The sequence below is a fragment of the Glandiceps talaboti genome, chromosome 9 (genome assembly GCF_964340395.1).
Source record: "Glandiceps talaboti chromosome 9, keGlaTala1.1, whole genome shotgun sequence".
NCBI classification, from domain to species: Eukaryota; Metazoa; Hemichordata; class Enteropneusta; family Spengelidae; genus Glandiceps; species Glandiceps talaboti.
In genome coordinates, this window is record NC_135557.1 from 22106571 (window position 1) to 22126788 (window position 20218).

Below are 20218 nucleotides of genomic sequence, written 5' to 3' on the forward strand. Positions count from 1 at the left end.
TATTATAATATACACAAGATTGTCTTGCCTACAAACCCTACCAACTTAGGGCAATTTATTTTGTGTTTTTTAGTGTTCATAGATCTAATCAGTATCCCTTATCAACGCAACATGTGGACTTAGATGTTAGTACATCTCATTTTAATTGCCTCGTTATCACCATCACATAGTTTGTTGTGTTAACATTGTGTTGAGTATTTGGTTTATCGATTTTCCCTTAGTTACAATATAATACATTGGGTTGGTATCAGCTCCAATATGGTGAGAACCTGTTAGGCCGAGTGTAAATGAGATATGTGCTACCTGTAGAGGTCGCTATTGCATTACGGATGTATGTTGTACAATGTTTGACCTGATATCATAAACAGTGAATTGACAAACTTATCCTTTGTCATAATGGTATCTTGTGAGTATTGGGTGTACTGAAGAAGTACTCGATGTAATATTATTGCTTGTTGCGATAAGTGACTGTCATGATATGTCAATCACACATGTTACATGCAATGTACATTGATGTTTGAAGTGAGTGACTGTCGTGTAATGTCAATCACACATGTTACATGCAATGTACATTGATGGTTGACGTGAGTGACTGTCGTGTAATGTCAATCACACATGTTACATGCAATGTACAATGATGGTTGAAGTGAGTAACTGTTATGTAATGCCAATCACACATGTTACATGCAATGTCCATTGATGGTTGAAGTGTCTGTCATGTAATGTCAATCACACATGTTACATGCAGTGTACATTGATGGTTGAAGTGAGTGACTGTCATGTAATGTCAATCACACATGTTACATACAATGTACATTGATGGTTGGAGTGAGTGACTGCCATGTAATGTCAATCACACAATGTGTTACATGCAATGTACATTGATTTAATATGATTTAATATGATTGCCATGGTAACATCCATCCATGGCAAGTAAGGGAGAAAAGCCTTAAAGGCCTATATAATCCCTGTAGTGTTCCAGTACTGGTCCAAGACAATTTTAAAGTCTTTAACAGTTTCTGCTCCAATAACATCTTCTGGTAAATTGTTCCAGTGGAGTACAACACGTTGAGAAAAGAAGTATTTCCGGATATTCAGTCTGACAGTTGGTTTAAAAATCTTGAGTGAGTGTCGTCTTGTCCTGCTTGTTGGATGGTAGGTGAATAAAACGCTTTGATCAATTTTGTCAAATCCTTTCAGAAAACGAAAGACTTGTATCAAATCTCCTCGCAACCGTCTTTGTTCTAATGTTGTTAAACTGAGTGCTTCTAGCCTTTCAACGTAAGTGAGATGTCGAAGTTCAGGTATCAGCTTGGTAGCCCTCCTTTGCACCTTTTCTAAGAGTTCGATGTCCTTTTTCAGATACATTGATGGTTGAAGTGAGTGACTGTCATGTAATGTTAATCACACGTTACATGCAATGTACATTGATGGTTTAAGTGAGTGACTGCCATGTAATGTCAATCACACATGTTACATGCAATGTACATTGATGGTTGAAGTGTCTGCCATGTAATGTTAATCACACATGTTACATGCAATGTACATTGATGGTTGAAGTGAGTGACTGTCATGTAATGTCAATCACACATGTTACATGCAATGTACATTGATTGTTGAAGTGAGTTACTGTCATGTAATGCCAATCACACATGTTACATGCAATGTACATTGATGGTTGAAGTGAGTGACTGTCATGCAGTGTCAATCACACATGTTACATGCAATGTATATTGATGGTTGAAGTGAGTGACTGTCATGTAATGCCAATCACACATGTTACATGCAATGTACATTGATGGTTGAAGTGAGTGTCTGCCATGTAATGTCAATCACACATGTTACATGCAATGTACATTGGTGGTTGACGTGAGTGACTGCATGAAATGTTAATCACACATGTTACATGCAATGTACATTGATGGTTGAAGTAAGTGACTGTCATGTAATGTCAATCGCACATGTTACATACAATGTACATTGATGGTTGAAGTGAGTGACTGTCATGTAATGTCAATCACACATGTTACATGCAATGTACTAGTACATTGATGGTTGAAGTGAGTGACTGTCATGAAATGTTAATCACACATGTTACATACAATGTACATTGATGGTTGGAGTGAGTGACTGCCATGTAATGTCAATCACACATGTTACATGCAATGTACATTGATTTAATATGATTTAATATGATTGCCATGGTAACATCCATCCATGGCAAGTAAGGGAGAAAAGCCTTAAAGGCCTATATAATCCCTGTAGTGTTCCAGTACTGGTCCAAGACAATTTTAAAGTCTTTAACAGTTTCTGCTCCAATAACATCTTCTGGTAAATTGTTCCAGTGGAGTACAACACGTTGAGAAAAGAAGTATTTCCGGATATTCAGTCTGACAGTTGGTTTAAAAATCTTGAGTGAGTGTCGTCTTGTCCTGCTTGTTGGATGGTAGGTGAATAAAACGCTTTGATCAATTTTGTCAAATCCTTTCAGAAAACGAAAGACTTGTATCAAATCTCCTCGCAACCGTCTTTGTTCTAATGTTGTTAAACTGAGTGCTTCTAGCCTTTCAACGTAAGTGAGATGTCGAAGTTCAGGTATCAGCTTGGTAGCCCTCCTTTGCACCTTTTCTAAGAGTTCGATGTCCTTTTTCAGATACATTGATGGTTGAAGTGAGTGACTGTCATGTAATGTTAATCACACGTTACATGCAATGTACATTGATGGTTGAAGTGGGTGACTGCCATGTAATGTCAATCACACATGTTACATGCAATGTACATTGATGGTTGAAGTGAGTTACTGTCATGTAATGTTAATCACACATGTTACATGCAATGTACATTGATTGTTGAAGTGAGTTACTGTCATGTAATGCCAATCACACATGTTACATGCAATGTGCATTGATGGTTGAAGTGAGTGACTGTCATGTAATGTTAATCACACATGTTACATGCAATGTACATTGATGGTTGAAGTGAGTGACTGTCATGTAATGTCAATCACACATGTTACATGCAATGTACATTGATTGTTGAAGTGAGTTACTGTCATGTAATGCCAATCACACATGTTACATGCAATGTGCATTGATGGTTGAAGTGAGTGACTGTCATGTAATGTTAATCACACAATGATGTTACATGCAATGTACATTAATGGTTGAAGTGAGTGTCTGCCATGCAATGTCAATCACACATGTTACATGCAATATGTACATTGATGGTTGAAGTGTCTGCCATGTAATGTCAATCACACATGTTACATGCAATGTACATTGATGGTTGAAGTGAGTGACTGTCATGTAATGTCAATCACACATGTTACATGCAATGTACATTGATGGTTGAAGTGAGTGACTGTCATGTAATGTCAATCACATGTGTTACATGCAATGTATATTGATGGTTGAAGTGAGTGACTGTCATGTAATGCCAATCACACATGTTACATGCAATGTACATTGATGGTTGAAGTGAGTGTCTGCCATGTAATGTCAATCACACATGTTACATGCAATGTACATTGGTGGTTGACGTGAGTGACTGTCATGAAATGTTAATCACACATGTTACATGCAATGTACATTGATGGTTGAAGTAAGTGACTGTCATGTAATGTCAATCGCACATGTTACATACAATGTACATTGATGGTTGAAGTGAGTGACTGTCATGTAATGTCAATCACACATGTTACATGCAATGTACATTGATGGTTGAAGTGAGTGACTGTCATGAAATGTTAATCACACATGTTACATGCAACGTACATTTTGTACATTGATGGTTGAAGTGAGTGACTGTAATGTCAATCACACATGTTACATGCAATGTACATTGATGGTTGAAGTGAGTGACTGTTATGTCAATCACACATGTTACATGCAATGTACATTGATGGTTGAAGTAAGTGACTGTAATGTCAATCACACATGTTACATGCTATGTACATTGATGGTTGAAGTGAGTGACTGTAATGTCAATCACACATGTTACATGCAATGTACATTGAAGGTTGAAGTGAGTGATGTAATGTCAATCACACATGTTACATGCAATGTACATTGATGGTTGAAGTGAGTGACTATCATGTAATGTAAATCACACATGTTACATGCAATGTACATTGATGGTTGAAGTGAGTGATGTAATGTAATGTTAATCACACATGTTAAATGCAATGTACATTGATGGTTGAAGTGAGTGATGTAATGTCAACCACACATGATACATGCAATGTACATTGATGGTTGAAGTGAGTGACTGTCATGTAATGTCAATCACACATGTTACATGCAATGTACATTGATGGTTGAAGTGAGTGACTGTCATGTAATGTCAATCACATGTGTTACATACAATGTACATTGATGGTTGAAGTGAGTGACAGTCATGTAATGTCAATCACACATGTTACATGCAACGTACATTGATGGTTGAAGTGAGTGACTGTCATGTAATGTCAATCACACATATTACATGCAATGTACATTGATGGTTGAAGTGAGTGTCTGCCATGTAATGTCAATCACACATGTTACATGCAATGTACATTGATGGTTGAAGTGAGTGTCTGCCATGTAATGTCAATCACACATGTTACATGCAATGTACATTGATGGTTGAAGTGAGTGATGTAATGTAATGTTAATCACACATGTTAAATGCAATGTACATTGATGGTTGAAGTGTCTGCCATGTAATGTCAATCACACATGTTACATGCAATGTACATTGATGGTTGAAGTGTCTGTCATGTAATGTCAATCACACATGTTACATGCAATGTACATTGATGGTTGAAGTGAGTGATGTAATGTAATGTTAATCACACATGTTAAATGCAATGTACATTGATGGTTGAAGTGAGTGATGTAATGTCAACCACACATGATACATGCAATGTACATTGATGGTTGAAGTGAGTGACTGTCATGTAATGTCAATCACACATGTTACATGCAATGTACATTGATGGTTGAAGTGAGTGACTGATGTCATGTAATGTCAATCACACGTGTTACATACAATGTACATTGATGGTTGAAGTGAGTGACTGTCATGTAATGTCAATCACACATGTTACATGCAATGTACATTAATGGTTGAAGTGAGTGACTGATGTCATGTAATGTCAATCACACGTGTTACATACAATGTACATTGATGGTTGAAGTGAGTGACAGTCATGTAATGTCAATCACACATGTTACATGCAATGTACATTGATGGTTGAAGTGAGTGACTGTCATGTAATGTCAATCACACATATTACATGCAATGTACATTGATGGTTGAAGTGAGTGTCTGCCATGTAATGTCAATCACACATGTTACATGCAATGTACATTGATGGTTGAAGTGAGTGTCTGCCATGTAATGTCAATCACACATGTTAAATGCAATGTACATTGATGGTTGAAGTGTCTGCCATGTAATGTCAATCACACATGTTACATGCAATGTACATTGATGGTTGAAGTGAGTGATGTAATGTAATGTTAATCACACATGTTAAATGCAATGTACATTGATGGTTGAAGTGAGTGATGTAATGTCAACCACACATGATACATGCAATGTACATTGATGGTTAAAGTGAGTGACTGTAATGTCAATCACACATGTTACATGCAATGTACATTGAAGGTTGAAGTGAGTGATGTAATGTCAATCACACATGTTACATGCAATGTACATTGATGGTTGAAGTGAGTGACTATCATGTAATGTCAATCACACATGTTACATGCAATGTACATTGATGGTTGAAGTGAGTGATGTAATGTAATGTTAATCACACATGTTAAATGCAATGTACATTGATGGTTGAAGTGAGTGATGTAATGTCAACCACACATGATACATGCAATGTACATTGATGGTTGAAGTGAGTGACTGTCATGTAATGTCAATCACACATGTTACATGCAATGTACATTGATGGTTGAAGTGAGTGACTGTCATGTAATGTCAATCACATGTGTTACATACAATGTACATTGATGGTTGAAGTGAGTGACAGTCATGTAATGTCAATCACACATGTTACATGCAACGTACATTGATGGTTGAAGTGAGTGACTGTCATGTAATGTCAATCACACATATTACATGCAATGTACATTGATGGTTGAAGTGAGTGTCTGCCATGTAATGTCAATCACACATGTTACATGCAATGTACATTGATGGTTGAAGTGAGTGTCTGCCATGTAATGTCAATCACACATGTTACATGCAATGTACATTGATGGTTGAAGTGAGTGATGTAATGTAATGTTAATCACACATGTTAAATGCAATGTACATTGATGGTTGAAGTGAGTGATGTAATGTCAACCACACATGATACATGCAATGTACATTGATGGTTGAAGTGAGTGACTGTCATGTAATGTCAATCACACATGTTATATGCAATGTACATTGATGGTTGAAGTGAGTGACTGATGTCATGTAATGTCAATCACACGTGTTACATACAATGTACATTGATGGTTGAAGTGAGTGACTGTCATGTAATGTCAATCACACATGTTACATGCAATGTACGTTGATGGTTGAAGTGAGTGACTGATGTCATGTAATGTCAATCACACGTGTTACATACAATGTACATTGATGGTTGAAGTGAGTGACAGTCATGTAATGTCAATCACACATGTTACATGCAATGTACATTGATGGTTGAAGTGAGTGACTGTCATGTAATGTCAATCACACATATTACATGCAATGTACATTGATGGTTGAAGTGAGTGTCTGCCATGTAATGTCAATCACACATGTTACATGCAATGTACATTGATGGTTGAAGTGAGTGTCTGCCATGTAATGTCAATCACACATGTTAAATGCAATGTACATTGATGGTTGAAGTGTCTGCCATGTAATGTCAATCACACATGTTACATGCAATGTACATTGATGGTTGAAGTGAGTGATGTAATGTAATGTTAATCACACATGTTAAATGCAATGTACATTGATGGTTGAAGTGAGTGATGTAATATGTCAACCACACATGATACATGCAATGTACATTGATGGTTAAAGTGAGTGACTGTCATGTAATGTCAATCACACATGTTACATGCAATGTACATTGATGGTTGAAGTGTCTGCCATGTAATGTCAAACACACATGTTACATGCAATGTACATTGATGGTTGAACTGAGTGCACACATTTCTGCCTATACACTATATATATGACACTTTGAAACAATACCATAATGTTTCCTGTAAGTGAATTCATCACTAATTCAAGTCAGTTCACAATATATCTCTATCCTTCAAACTAGGATTCATCTCTAAAAGTGCAGATTTCATACCAAATATCAGACGAGTGAACAAAGGCACAAACACAAGCTTAGGGAGCCTTACACATGGGTACAAACACAAGCTTAGGGAGCCTTACACATGGGTACAAACACAAGCTTAGGGAACCTTACACATGGCTACACAGATAAATTGAGACACACTACAGATCATAAAGAATTTGTAAGTGAATGTTTTATTTAGTAAAATATCAATTCCAAATGTTATATTTTGATTAAGTACCCACATACCCACAATGACTAAAATTGTTAGAAAAATGATCGTTCTGTTTTAAAATCATGATACAGTTCGAGGCCTATTTGTCTTTAAGAATGTCAATATTCAAATTTTCAGTTGAAAAGGTTTCCATATTTCGTTTTCTTCCATCACCATGCAGACGTACGATAGCAGTGATGATGTACAACAACGACCAAGATGACGATGAAGACCTTAATGTTGATGCTACTTATGATGATCAGTTTGAACCTATCATCATCAGAGACACTTTCAGACGGAGTAAGTTTGAACTCAATTATGACAATGTCCCTTTCATTTTCCGTCCTACGAAGGAAACCTGGGAATGCCAGAAATGTTAGTATGTAAAGAATTATCATGTCCTGTGATTAAATACTAACAATCGACCGATTTGGCATCTGTTTATCTACAGAGGTCGCCTCTAACTTGACCAAAAGACATTTAAAATGTTGATAATTCCATACACTTGAATCTATCCATCCTTTACAAAACTCAGCAGCATATCCAATATGGCAGCGTACGTATACATGTGTACATTAAGTGGGGTGTTGACAAATCATAGAAAGTTTCGATGTTGAGATTCTAGGTCATACGAGTATGGACTTTTTCTTCGTCAATGAGAATGATGTGAAATAGGTAGATTGTCCATTCATCGCTAATACTGTACTGCATGTCCTGATATTTTATTTTTGTTCTTGTCACGCACATTTACTTATGTACTACCAAGGTTATCTTCTAAGTTGATAGATCACAGTACAACTCTGTGTTCTTCACACAAACCACACAATCATGTAAGTGTGGAAATAGATAATTTGTTGTGGACATGCAGTCTTTTACTTGCACAGATAACGTTTGAATGTTTCCTCAGATGTGGTAACAGCTTCACAGTCTTTTAAACTTTCCTTCAGTTGTTTAGCTCGCTTCAAAGCAGCCGGATAGTGATTAAGTACACGTCTGATTGATTTGTCCCATTCCTTGATGTCGTAATCTCTGTGGACATCATTAACACCGACATTGACGATGACACTCTCCGCAAGTGTAGGAAACTGCTCCTGTATAAAGTCTGCCAAGCCAGCGTTCTTGGTTACCAGAACTGGGATACCAGTTGCCATGGCTTCAAATCCAACCAGACCAAAAGGCTCTGTTTTGGATGCCATAATACAAAGATGACTTTGTTGCAGGTCTTGTCTGATTTCGTCTTGTGTGCCATACGGGTAAAGATTATACTGGAGATGTTTAGACGTCACATATTTATCGAGAATCTCCCTAGTTTTAACCCCCTCGCCTTCCGGGACCCCTCTCACCACCCAGGTCGGCACCGGGACACTCATAGCTTCAAAGGCATCAGCTACCTTACTCATTGCTGCTGCAACTACGTCATAGCCCTTCAGTTTCTCTACTCCAGATATGCGACCAAATGTAATAACTTGTTTTCTCTTCACAACTTCTGATTTTCTAATTTCTGTTTTGAAGAAACTATCATCCGGTATCGGAATGAATTGCTCGTGCTCAGCATCATCGTCTGCGGGCAATGCGCGGAATTTGTTGCTGAAATGGTCAAACATACGTGGGCCTACTGAAAAAATGACGTCGGCTTTCTTGGCTGCGTTCAATGCATGTTTTTCTCTTTCGTCCACACGTTCCGGTGACCAGCTTGGTTTGTGAAGCTCGATGTCTTCAGAGATCACATGGTTAAACAGGAAAAGTTTGGACTCCGGGAAGAGTCTGTCTTTCATGTCTATCGCAGCATCAGTAGTGACAGGTGCATGTCCAATAATAATATGGGGGTATGGAATGCGTTCTTTCAGACCAGGGTAAAATGTTTCATGGCAAAGCAGCCAGTCTAATCTTGGTTTCTTGTACGTGTCACTGAGACCATCTTTAACTCGTGGTTCGATGAGTGTGATGTTCTTTTGTTTAGCATCATCCTTGTCTGCTTGAGTGGCACATAGTACAGGTGTATATACTTGCAAGCCTGCGTCTGTAGCCAAGCCAGCTACTTGTCGATGAACAGTGGATATGCCACCCTTTGAAGTTCCCCACTCATCGTTTATGATAAGAACACTCCTCCTTTAAGAAACCAATATGACAAGAATGTTGGCAAATATGTCCAGAATCTCATAACATATTTACACAGATTTCATCAATTTGACATAGTACAGGTCCTATTATTGTTTATAAAATGTCACAAATTAACACCAGAATAATAAGTAAAAAAAACAACATATTTGGTGTAAATATCAACAGTGTTTGTAACAGCTCTTGAACCGTAAGACATGAGACTTTATTCAAGTGTCTACTTCTATAGTATATGTTACCTTTAGTATGACCATGACGTTTACATTCCCAGCCAAATTTAAGAAAACAAAATCAATATGATGACTTAGTCAAACAGAAGTAAGGCATTTTAGGGAGACTTATCTAAGGCTAGATAATCCCTGTCAAATTCACCCCCTTCAATCAAAGCAAATATTCTCTTACCTCTCAGACATGATATCAACTTCTGGCAATGTGGCCGTCGCGTTTAGTTCATACTAAACTTTTTTTCTGTAATTAAATGTGGTACATGTTATATACTGATATAAATAACTGATTTTGGATCAACGGACATTTATATTTCACCAATAAGACTAAATGCATTATTTGTAGTCTTCACATCTCCGGAGCTGACAACAGTATTGATAGTTATTTGTGTTGTTTTGTATAGTATTTATGGTGAATTTTGTAATTATGTTCATAATTAGGCACTATAAAAATAAAGCTAACAAAATAAATATGGCAGATGATTACTACAACAGAAGGTCTGGCGATTATTTAGTTCCTTGGCAAATATCTTCCGGGAATTATAAAATGTGTATCATCTCAGAACAAAAAGGCAAAGCGAGAATAGTACACAAGTTATTGATAATGTTCAAACTCAGACCACTATATAGTGGTCTGAGGTTCAAACTACACATACGTCACATCCGTAGTGAAACCTAAACTACACATACGTCACATCCGTAGTGAAACCTAAAGTACACATACGTCACATCCGTAGTGAAACCTACCACGAACGTGTGGCCTACATTATATCTAGAATGGTCCCTGAATGAGTTTCTGCTCACATGTTTGGTGACATGGTTTTGGGATTTATGTGATTGTATTCTATGTTGTCGACAAAGTGCTAATTTCATCGCTAACTTTACTTTCCACCATTCTAATTTCACAGCTTCCTTCTAACCTGTATATTTCAAGTCTAGGATAAGTGGCATGCAATATAATGTTTAGATCCATCCAACTTGTCAAGGTTGTGAAAAGGGTGTTGTTATTAGCATAACAATATTGGTAAGCGAGGTTATGGTGGTAATGGATTGTGTATGTATGTGTACTATAGATATTAAAGTACGCTGTTTTGTGATGATATTCGTTTTACGATACTTCATACATTATTACATACGTATATCATGAGTTGTAAGTAGTGGGTATATGTCATGTCAATGGCACAGGTTCGGAAGTACATGTAACAGTCATTGTTACTTGAATACATCTTGGAGTAATTATACTGGCAGTATAATTACTCCAAAGAATACACCGACAAGTAAGAAAATGTCTTCCTTGTCTGCAAATTCGTGAACGGTAGCAATTCGCTGTTCTCCTATCCGTACACGTCATACGTCACAGGACTATACGATTTCAACTTGTAGTACTAGTAGTATCAATATTCGGTCTTTTATATGACCTGGTGAAAGCATAGACAGTGGAGACCGTCTATAGTGAAAGGTATACAAATGTAATAGAATGCTCACTCACTTGTATGGTAGTTTTTGTCCGTACTAGAAGGATATTACACGTACATACACCTCCCGACAGCACTGCTATGATCTCAGACCACTAAAAATTCGTCAGTGGTCTGAGCTATAAGTATAATGCAGTGTCTATATATAGCCTGTGATCTCAATGGGGAAATTTAACTGTTATTACAATCGTTAACCCTGCTAACAGATTTACATACATACACATACGTACATCCACTCATGGATCAGCTGTGCTATCTGGTATCTTCAAGGATATTTGTCAGCTTAAAATAGATTCTCACCTTTCACTTGACGTTGATAAGTAAAACCCCAGACTGGAAGTTATAGAAATGACCTTGGTGTGCAGAGTGGACGCTACGAGGTGTTGTTAACAAATTAACACACTGACGCTGAAACATTGTACCCATACTATTGACACAATACTTAATATATGCACCATTGCTAAAGAGGGACTTCTCCTCTACATTGTCCACGTCACCACACCCTGTGACGTCATCCCCAATCACTCACTAGTCATTCATTGCGATGATTCAATACACTGTATGCATTTTTGTAAAATTAATGGCAATGACAAATTGCCAAACATAAAAAAACACCAAGAATTTTACTTAGCAAACATGACCATGACCTTAGTAAAGCAAAATGGCAGTTTCTTTTCGCTCAAATTGGCAACTACTGTCAATTAATTGTACTTAGAACATTCTTTTTCTCCAGCTGGAGACTGTTGGTACTTGTATGTCTCCTACTTTTCTCATTTATTTTGTTGTCCATATATCCGTGTTAGCTTGTCTTACCTCAAAAGCTATATATACTAGTAGTGCCTTGTACGTTTCTCAAATATTTTGTCTATATATCCAAGTTTAGTTTGACTTGCCTCGACAGCTATATAAGGTAGTGCCTCGTACGTTTCTCAAATATTTTGTCTATTTCCATGTTAGTTTGACTTGCCTCGACAGCTATGTATGGTAGTGCCTCTTACGTTTCTCACATATTTTGTCTATATTCATATACGTTAGTTTGACCATAGACAGTGGAGGGGAGACTTGCTTGTAGTGCTCAATAAATAATCAGTACTGAGACACACTAGGTTATACACGTTCACTGTCAGTCACATGAGTTGTCATGTATTCTTTCACTAAGTATCTCTCGATTGGTTAATATTCTTTGTGTGCATATTCAATGTTTGTCTCGGTTACCCAGACTCTCGTCTCTGGGTCGGGCGCTGCCACGAAACCTCGTTTGTTGAGGTCTCGTGGCAGCGCCCCCAGAGACGAGAGTCTGGGTAACCAAGACTAATTCAATGTGTTCTGGTATATGGAGGCATTGATTTTATGGGCTGCACAGTAAAATACAAATTCAATACGTTGTCATTCTGTATACAAGGAACTTCTATAATAAAATGCAGTTCAGCAACATAGTTCTAATTACATGACAGAGGTTGACATTGTCTTCTCCTCTACATAGTTCTAATTACATGACAGAGGTTGACATTGTTTTCTCCTCTACACAAGAGGTTGAGTATGGTATCTCTGCTACTTTGAAAAGACATGGACCACATCTGAATGTTTTCCAGTGTTAATTTTATTTCAAAAGAAGAATTTTACATATTCATTTTATTGATACATGTTCAATTTTATTAGTAACAGTGAACATTGCAGCACAGGTAGGTAAACCTAATGAACACTAAACATTGCAGCACAGGTAGGTAAACCTAATGAACACTAAACATTGTAGCATAGCTGTTAGGTAAACCTAATGAACACTAAACATTGCAGCACAGGTAGGTAAACCTAATGAACACTAAACATTGTAGCATAGCTGTTACGTAAACCTAATGAACACTAAACATTGTAGCATAGCTGTTAGGTAAACCTAATGAACACTAAACATTGTAGCATAACAGTTAGGTAAACCTAATGAACACTAAACATTGTAGCATAACAGTTAGGTAAACCTAATGAACACTAAACATTGTAGCATAGCTGTTAGTAAACCTAATGAACACTAAACATTGTAGCATAGCTGTTAGGTAAACCTAATGAACACTAAACATTGTAGCATAACAGTTAGGTAAACCTAATGAACACTAAACATTGTAGCATAACAGTTAGGTAAACCTAATGAACACTAAACATTGTAGCATAGCTGTTAGGTAAACCTAATGAACACTAAACATTGTAGTATAACAGTTAGGTAAACCCAATGAACACTAAACATTGTAGCATAGCTGTTAGGTAAACCTAATGAACTCTAAACATTGTAGCATAACAGTTAGGTAAACCTAATGAACACTAAACATTGTAGCATAACAGTTAGGTAAACCTAATGAACACTAAACATTGTAGTATAGCTGTTAGGTAAACCTAATGAACACTAAACATTGTAGCATAACAGTTAGGTAAACCTAATGAACACTAAACATTGTAGCATAACAGTTAGGTAAACCTAATGAACACTAAACATTGTAGCATAGCTGTGAGGTAAACCTAATGAACTCTAAACATTGTAGCATAACAGTTAGGTAAACCTAATGAACACTAAACATTGTAGCATAACAGTTAGGTAAACCTAATGAACACTAAACATTGTAGCATAGCTGTTAGGTAAACCTAATGAACACTAAACATTGTAGCATAGCTGTTAGGTAAACCTAATGAACACTAAACATTGTAGCATAGCTGTTAGGTAAACCTAATGAACACTAAACATTGTAGCATAGCTGTTAGGTAAACCTAATGAACACTAAACATTGTAGCATAGCTGTTAGGTAAACCTAATGAACACTAAACATTGTAGCATAGCTGTTAGGTAAACCTAATGAACACTAAACATTGTAGCATAGCTGTTAGGTAAACCTAATGAACACTAAACATTGTAGCATAACAGTTAGGTAAACCTAATGAACACTAAACATTGTAGCATAGCTGTTAGGTAAACCTAATGAACACTAAACATTGTAGCATAACAGTTAGGTAAACCTAATGAACACTAAACATTGTAGTATAGCTGTTACGTAAACCTAATGAACACTAAACATTGTAGTATAACAGTTAGGTAAACCTAATAAACACTAAACATTGTAGCATAGCTGTTACGTAAACCTAATGAACACTAAACATTGTAGTATAACAGTTAGGTAAACCTAATAAACACTCATAGCAGTTAGGTAAACCTAATGAACACTAAACATTGTAGCATAACAGTTAGGTAAACCTAATGAACACTAAACATTGTAGTATAACAGTTAGGTAAACCTAATGAACACTAAACATTGTAGCATAGCTGTTAGGTAAACCTAATGAACACTAAACATTGTAGCATAGCTGTTAGGTAAACCTAATGAACACTAAACATTGTAGCATAACAGTTAGGTAAACCTAATGAACACTAAACATTGTAGTATAGCTGTTACGTAAACCTAATGAACACTAAACATTGTAGCATAGCTGTTAGACAAACCTAATGAACACTAAACATTGTAGTATAACAGTTAGGTAAACCTAATAAACACTAAACATTGTAGCATAACAGTTAGGTAAACCTAATGAACTCTAAACATTGTAGCATAACAGTTAGACAAACCTAATGAACACTAAACATTGTAGCATAACAGTTAGGTAAACCTAATAAACACTAAACATTGTAGCATAGCTGTTAGGTAAACCTAATGAACACTAAACATTGTAGCATAGCTGTTAGGTAAACCTAATGAACACTAAACATTGTAGTATAGCTGTTAGGTAAACCTAATGAACACTAAACATTGTAGCATAACAGTTAGGTAAACCTAATGAACACTAAACATTGTAGCATAACAGTTAGGTAAACCTAATGAACACTAAACATTGTAGCATAGCTGTTAGGTAAACCTAATGAACTCTAAACATTGTAGCATAACAGTTAGGTAAACCTAATGAACACTAAACATTGTAGCATAGCTGTTAGGTAAACCTAATGAACACTAAACATTGTAGCATAACTGTTAGGTAAACCTAATGAACACTAAACATTGTAGCATAACAGTTAGGTAAACCTAATGAACACTAAACATTGTAGCATAACAGTTAGGTAAACCTAATGAACACTAAACATTGCAGCACAGGTACGTAAACCTAATGAACACTAAACATTGTAGCATAACAGTTAGGTAAACCTAATGAACACTAAACATTGTAGCATAACAGTTAGGTAAACCTAATGAACACTAAACATTGTAGCATAACAGTTAGGTAAACCTAATGAACACTAAACATTGTAGCATAACAGTTAGGTAAACCTAATGAACACTAAACATTGTAGCATAACAGTTAGGTAAACCTAATGAACACTAAACATTGTAGCATAACAGTTAGGTAAACCTAATGAACACTAAACATTGTAGCATAACAGTTAGGTAAACCTAATGAACACTAAACATTGTAGTATAGCTGTTAGGTAAACCTAATGAACACTAAACATTGTAGCATAACAGTTAGGTAAACCTAATGAACACTAAACATTGTAGCATAGCTGTTAGGTAAACCTAATGAACACTAAACATTGTAGCATAACAGTTAGGTAAACCTAATGAACACTAAACATTGTAGTATAGCTGTTAGGTAAACCTAATGAACACTAAACATTGTAGCATAACAGTTAGGTAAACCTAATGAACACTAAACATTGTAGCATAGCTGTTAGGTAAACCTAATGAACACTAAACATTGTAGCATAGCTGTTAGGTAAACCTAATAAACACTAAACATTGTAGCATAGCTGTTAGGTAAACCTAATAAACACTAAACATTGTAGCATAGCTGTTAGGTAAACCTAATGAACACTAAACATTGTAGCATAGCTGTTAGGTAAACCTAATAAACACTAAACATTGTAGCATAGCTGTTAGGTAAACCTAATAAACACTAAACATTGTAGCATAGCTGTTAGGTAAACCTAATGAACACTAAACATTGTAGCATAACAGTTAGGTAAACCTAATGAACACTAAACATTGTAGCATAACTGTTAGGTAAACCTAATGAACACTAAACATTGTAGCATAACAGTTAGGTAAACCTAATGAACACTAAACATTGTAGCATAGCTGTTAGGTAAACCTAATGAACACTAAACATTGTAGCATAACTGTTAGGTAAACCTAATAAACACTAAACATTGTAACATAGCTGTTAGGTAAACCTAAAGACATTGTCCCTTTAACATAATAGTATTTGTTATTTATTTCTTTGCATTCAGTGTTGTCTGCATAAGTTGTGTTGATGTTACTGTCTGGTTGTCTCATTTATCATTTTGTTGTTTATTTCCTTGTACTCAATGTTCTCTGTATAAGTTGGGTTGATGCAGCTGTCCATCGGTCTTGTACTTGCTGAAACGTCATTTTATCCACGGTTACCCAGGTAACAAGGTTTTGAGCTGGCTGTATCCACCTGTAAACAACAATAAAAATAGTCTTGTACACCAAGTAAATAATAAGTAAACATATCCCAGAATTCCATAGATTCATACAGTCATGTGATGAAATATAATTCTGAGTTGTAAAATAAATGTGTGGTTGGTCTGACTCAAATCACAAATTATCTAGTGGTGAAAAATCTAGTGTTACAATATATTTTTATTTTCCTAAATTAGACAATTCTTTGTGCAAAAAGTGGATTAAGTTTGATAACATCGATACTCACCATGCATTCACTAGATTCTTTATTGTGCCTAACTTCTGTTTAGCTGGAATTATTTCTGATAAACATGTTTGTAATGTTGGCAGTAGTTTTGATATTTGTTCCTTGTCATGCAGTGACATTTCCACCATTAAATCTGTACACAGTTTGATAATCAACAACAAATACATGTATACGGTCAGTTCCAACACACGTCTTGCAATTGCCCAATATTTGTCCTTTTTCAGCTGAGGAAAATAGGACTTACCTAAGGGACCTTGTTACTATGAGTCAAACATGAGCAGATAAAACCCCTATGTCAAAGTATTCGTACCTTTTTTGTATGATTACATGTACAGGATTATTTGTACAAAGTATGGTATGCTTGCTTGCTCTCGCTCTCTCCCATCTCTGTCCCCCCTCCCCCCCCACCCCCCCCCTCTCTCTCTCTCTCTCTCTCTCTCTCTCTCTCTCTCTCTCTCTCTCTCTCTCTCTCTCTCTCCTGTCTGTCTGTCTGTCTGTCTGTCTGTCTGTCTGTCTGTCTGTCTCTCTCTCTCTCTCTCTCTCTCTCTCTCTCTCTCTCTCTCTCTCTCTCTCTCTCTCACACACACACACACTTACTTTTGATAGTGTCAGCATCACCAGTAGACTTTAAGCCAGTAACAACTGCTTTCAGTTCATCCTGTGATTTGATGAGTAATATCATGTCATCTATCTCAACCTTTCTTTGTATCAGTCTAGGTAGAACACACTCTGGTGACTGTAATGAAGATGATATGAAAAGACTTTAAACCTTATGTTTAAATGACAGTCACAGTTTAGCTTGTATCTATCAAGTGTAGAATATACTGGATCAGTAGTAAGAAAGCCATTCATGACTGCTATGTGCCATATATATGGTATCCAACAATTCTCGCTATCTGCAATACAATTCTATGCATCGCTAAGGAGTCAAATGGAACGCAGTCTCGAGACCTCGCTTGCATTTGTCGACACCTACACTTCCGGTCGCCTATGTCAATACACGTGAATGTTTCTTCCCAACAGTTTAATTTGTAACAAATAAGATAAACGCAAGTTTTAAGCTCATATAATTATGGAGGTGGGAAATTTAAATATGTACAGTATCTTTCCAGAGCAAAATTATGAGAGATGTCTACAACTGACAATGGGAAAGAAACATTCCTGTGTATTAGCATAGCCGACCGGAAGTGTAGTTGTCGACATTAGAACGCATTATCGTGCGACTTCGTTCCATTTGACCCCACAGTGATGTATAGAATTGTATTGCAGGTAGCGAGAATTGTTCAAACAAGATGTGTATGTATGTATGTATGTATGTATGTATGTATGTATGTATGTATAGTAATGTATGTATGTGTGTGTGTATGTATGTATGTATGTATGTATGTATGTATAGTAATGTATGTATGTATGTATGTATGTATGTATGTATAGTAATGTATGTATGTATGTATGTATGTATGTATGTATGTATGTATGTATAGTAATGTATGTATGTATGTATGTATGTATGTATGTATAGTAATGTATGTATGTATGTATGTATGTATGTATGTATAGTAATGTATGTATGTATGTATGTATGTATGTATGTATGTATGTATGTATGTATGTATGTATGTATGCATGGATGTATGTATGTATGTATGTATGTATGTATGTATGTATGTATGTATGTGTGCATGTGTGCATGTGTGTATGTGTATGTATGTATGTATGTATGTATGTATGTATGTATGTATGTATGTATGTATGTATGTATGTATGTATGTGTGTGTATGTATGTATGTATGTATGTATGTATGTATGTATGTATGCATGTATGTATGTATGTATGTATGTGACTAACCTTATAAAGAGGGAATGCCACAGCTGCCAGAGTTCTTTGTACTGTATCTCCACCACAACGTGGATCAATATTATCAAGACAATTAATAGATAAATTTGCAAAAGTCACAGGTTCTTCCCTAACAGATATAAATAAATAAAAACATCAATACAAAATGTACATACATCAATAAATAAATAAATAAATAAATAAATAAATAAATAACATTTTATTATTATACATAAAATTATTTAACCCTGTAACAATCTAGACTATATTCAGTATTTTAACAAAAACTTACCCATCCATTGTTGTCAGCATTAGGCAGGGTAATGATAAAGAAGAGAATTTATCCGTTTCTGTCTTCACACTGTCTTTCATTTGTGTTACCATGGATACAGTATCACCTTCATGACTGCTCAGGGTCGTCTCGATATATCTCAAAAGCTGTTAAAATAGAAAACAGAATTCCACTTCCGTTAAAATAGAACACAGAATTCCACTACTGTTAAAATAGAACACAGAATTCCAATACTGTTAAAATAGAACACAGAATTCCACTACTGTTAAAATAGAACACAGAATTGTTACTGTTAAAATAGAAAACAGGATTCTGTTACTGTTAAAATAGAACACAGAATTGTTACTGTTAAAATAGAAAACAGGATTCTGTTACTGTTAAAATAGAATGCATAGAATTCTGCTACTGTTAAAATAGAACACAGAATTCCACTACCGTTAAAATAGAACACAGAATTCCACTACTGTTAAAATAGAAAACAGAATTGTTACTGTTAAAATAGAAAACAGGATTCTGTTACTGTTAAAATAGAATGCATAGAATTCTGCTACTGTTAAAATAGAACACAGAATTCCACTACCGTTAAAATAGAACACAGAATTCCACTACTGTTAAAATAGAACACAGAATTGTTACTGTTAAAATAGAAAACAGGATTCTGTTACTGTTAAAATAGAATGCATAGAATCCCACTACTGTTAAAATAGAACACAGAATTGTTACTGTTAAAATAGAAAACAGAATTCTGTTACTGTTATAATAGAATGCATAGAATCCCACTACTGTTAAAATAGAACACAGAATTCCACTACTGTTAAAATAGAACACAGAATTGTTACTGTTAAAATAGAAAACAGAATTCTGTTACTGTTAAAATAGAATGCATAGAATCCCACTACTGTTAAAATAGAACACAGAATTCTACTAGTTAAAATAGAAAACAGAATTTCACTACTGTTAAAATAGAACACAGAATTTCACTACTGTTAAAATAGAACACAGAATTTCACTACTGTTAAAATAGAACACAGAAT

At 35.7% G+C, this 20218-nt stretch overlaps 4 protein-coding genes across 6 annotated transcripts in view; all 4 read right to left on the reverse strand.

Moving 5' to 3' along the window:
• Positions 1 to 957: 957 nt before the first annotated feature.
• On the reverse strand, positions 958 to 1368 carry LOC144439967 (uncharacterized). Its single transcript, XM_078129198.1, has one exon. The coding sequence runs from the start codon at positions 1366 to 1368 to the stop codon at positions 958 to 960; it is 411 nt and encodes a 136-aa protein (XP_077985324.1).
• Positions 1369 to 2248: 880 nt separating this feature from the next.
• On the reverse strand, positions 2249 to 2659 carry LOC144439968 (uncharacterized). Its single transcript, XM_078129199.1, has one exon. The coding sequence runs from the start codon at positions 2657 to 2659 to the stop codon at positions 2249 to 2251; it is 411 nt and encodes a 136-aa protein (XP_077985325.1).
• Positions 2660 to 7553: 4894 nt separating this feature from the next.
• LOC144439727 (D-inositol 3-phosphate glycosyltransferase-like) lies at positions 7554 to 11806 on the reverse strand. 3 transcript variants are annotated; one of them, XM_078128959.1, is made up of 3 exons: positions 11659 to 11806; positions 10062 to 10127; positions 7554 to 9650 (listed from the first exon to the last, which is right to left on the reverse strand). In XM_078128959.1, exons 2-3 carry the CDS (start codon positions 10070 to 10072, stop codon positions 8414 to 8416), a joined length of 1248 nt encoding a protein of 415 aa, XP_077985085.1. In that variant the 5' UTR covers positions 10073 to 10127; positions 11659 to 11806; the 3' UTR covers positions 7554 to 8413. The 3 variants fall into 3 exon arrangements, with proteins under 3 accessions (XP_077985085.1, XP_077985086.1, XP_077985087.1); XM_078128960.1 differs by lacking the exon at positions 11659 to 11806 and adding an exon at positions 11373 to 11495; XM_078128961.1 differs by lacking the exon at positions 11659 to 11806 and adding an exon at positions 10371 to 10517.
• A 4695-nt stretch (positions 11807 to 16501) lies between these two features.
• Positions 16502 to 20218, reverse strand: part of LOC144440346 (HAUS augmin-like complex subunit 5) — a 50369-nt gene continuing 46652 nt past the window's right edge. Inside the window, exons 14-18 of the mRNA XM_078129708.1 lie at positions 19185 to 19330; positions 18905 to 19022; positions 17653 to 17791; positions 17056 to 17188; positions 16502 to 16803 (exon numbers count right to left, since the gene is read on the reverse strand). Of these exons, the coding sequence (XP_077985834.1) occupies positions 16674 to 16803; positions 17056 to 17188; positions 17653 to 17791; positions 18905 to 19022; positions 19185 to 19330 (666 nt within the window). The 3' untranslated portion in view covers positions 16502 to 16673. The remainder of the gene's footprint in view (positions 16804 to 17055; positions 17189 to 17652; positions 17792 to 18904; positions 19023 to 19184; positions 19331 to 20218) is intronic.

What these genes read in the sequence shown, in the direction of transcription:
- LOC144439968 (XM_078129199.1), bottom strand. Translation starts at nt 2,659, where the DNA reads ATGTATCTGAAAAAGGACATCGAACTCTTAGAAAAGGTGCAAAGGAGG.
- LOC144439967 (XM_078129198.1), bottom strand. Translation starts at nt 1,368, where the DNA reads ATGTATCTGAAAAAGGACATCGAACTCTTAGAAAAGGTGCAAAGGAGG.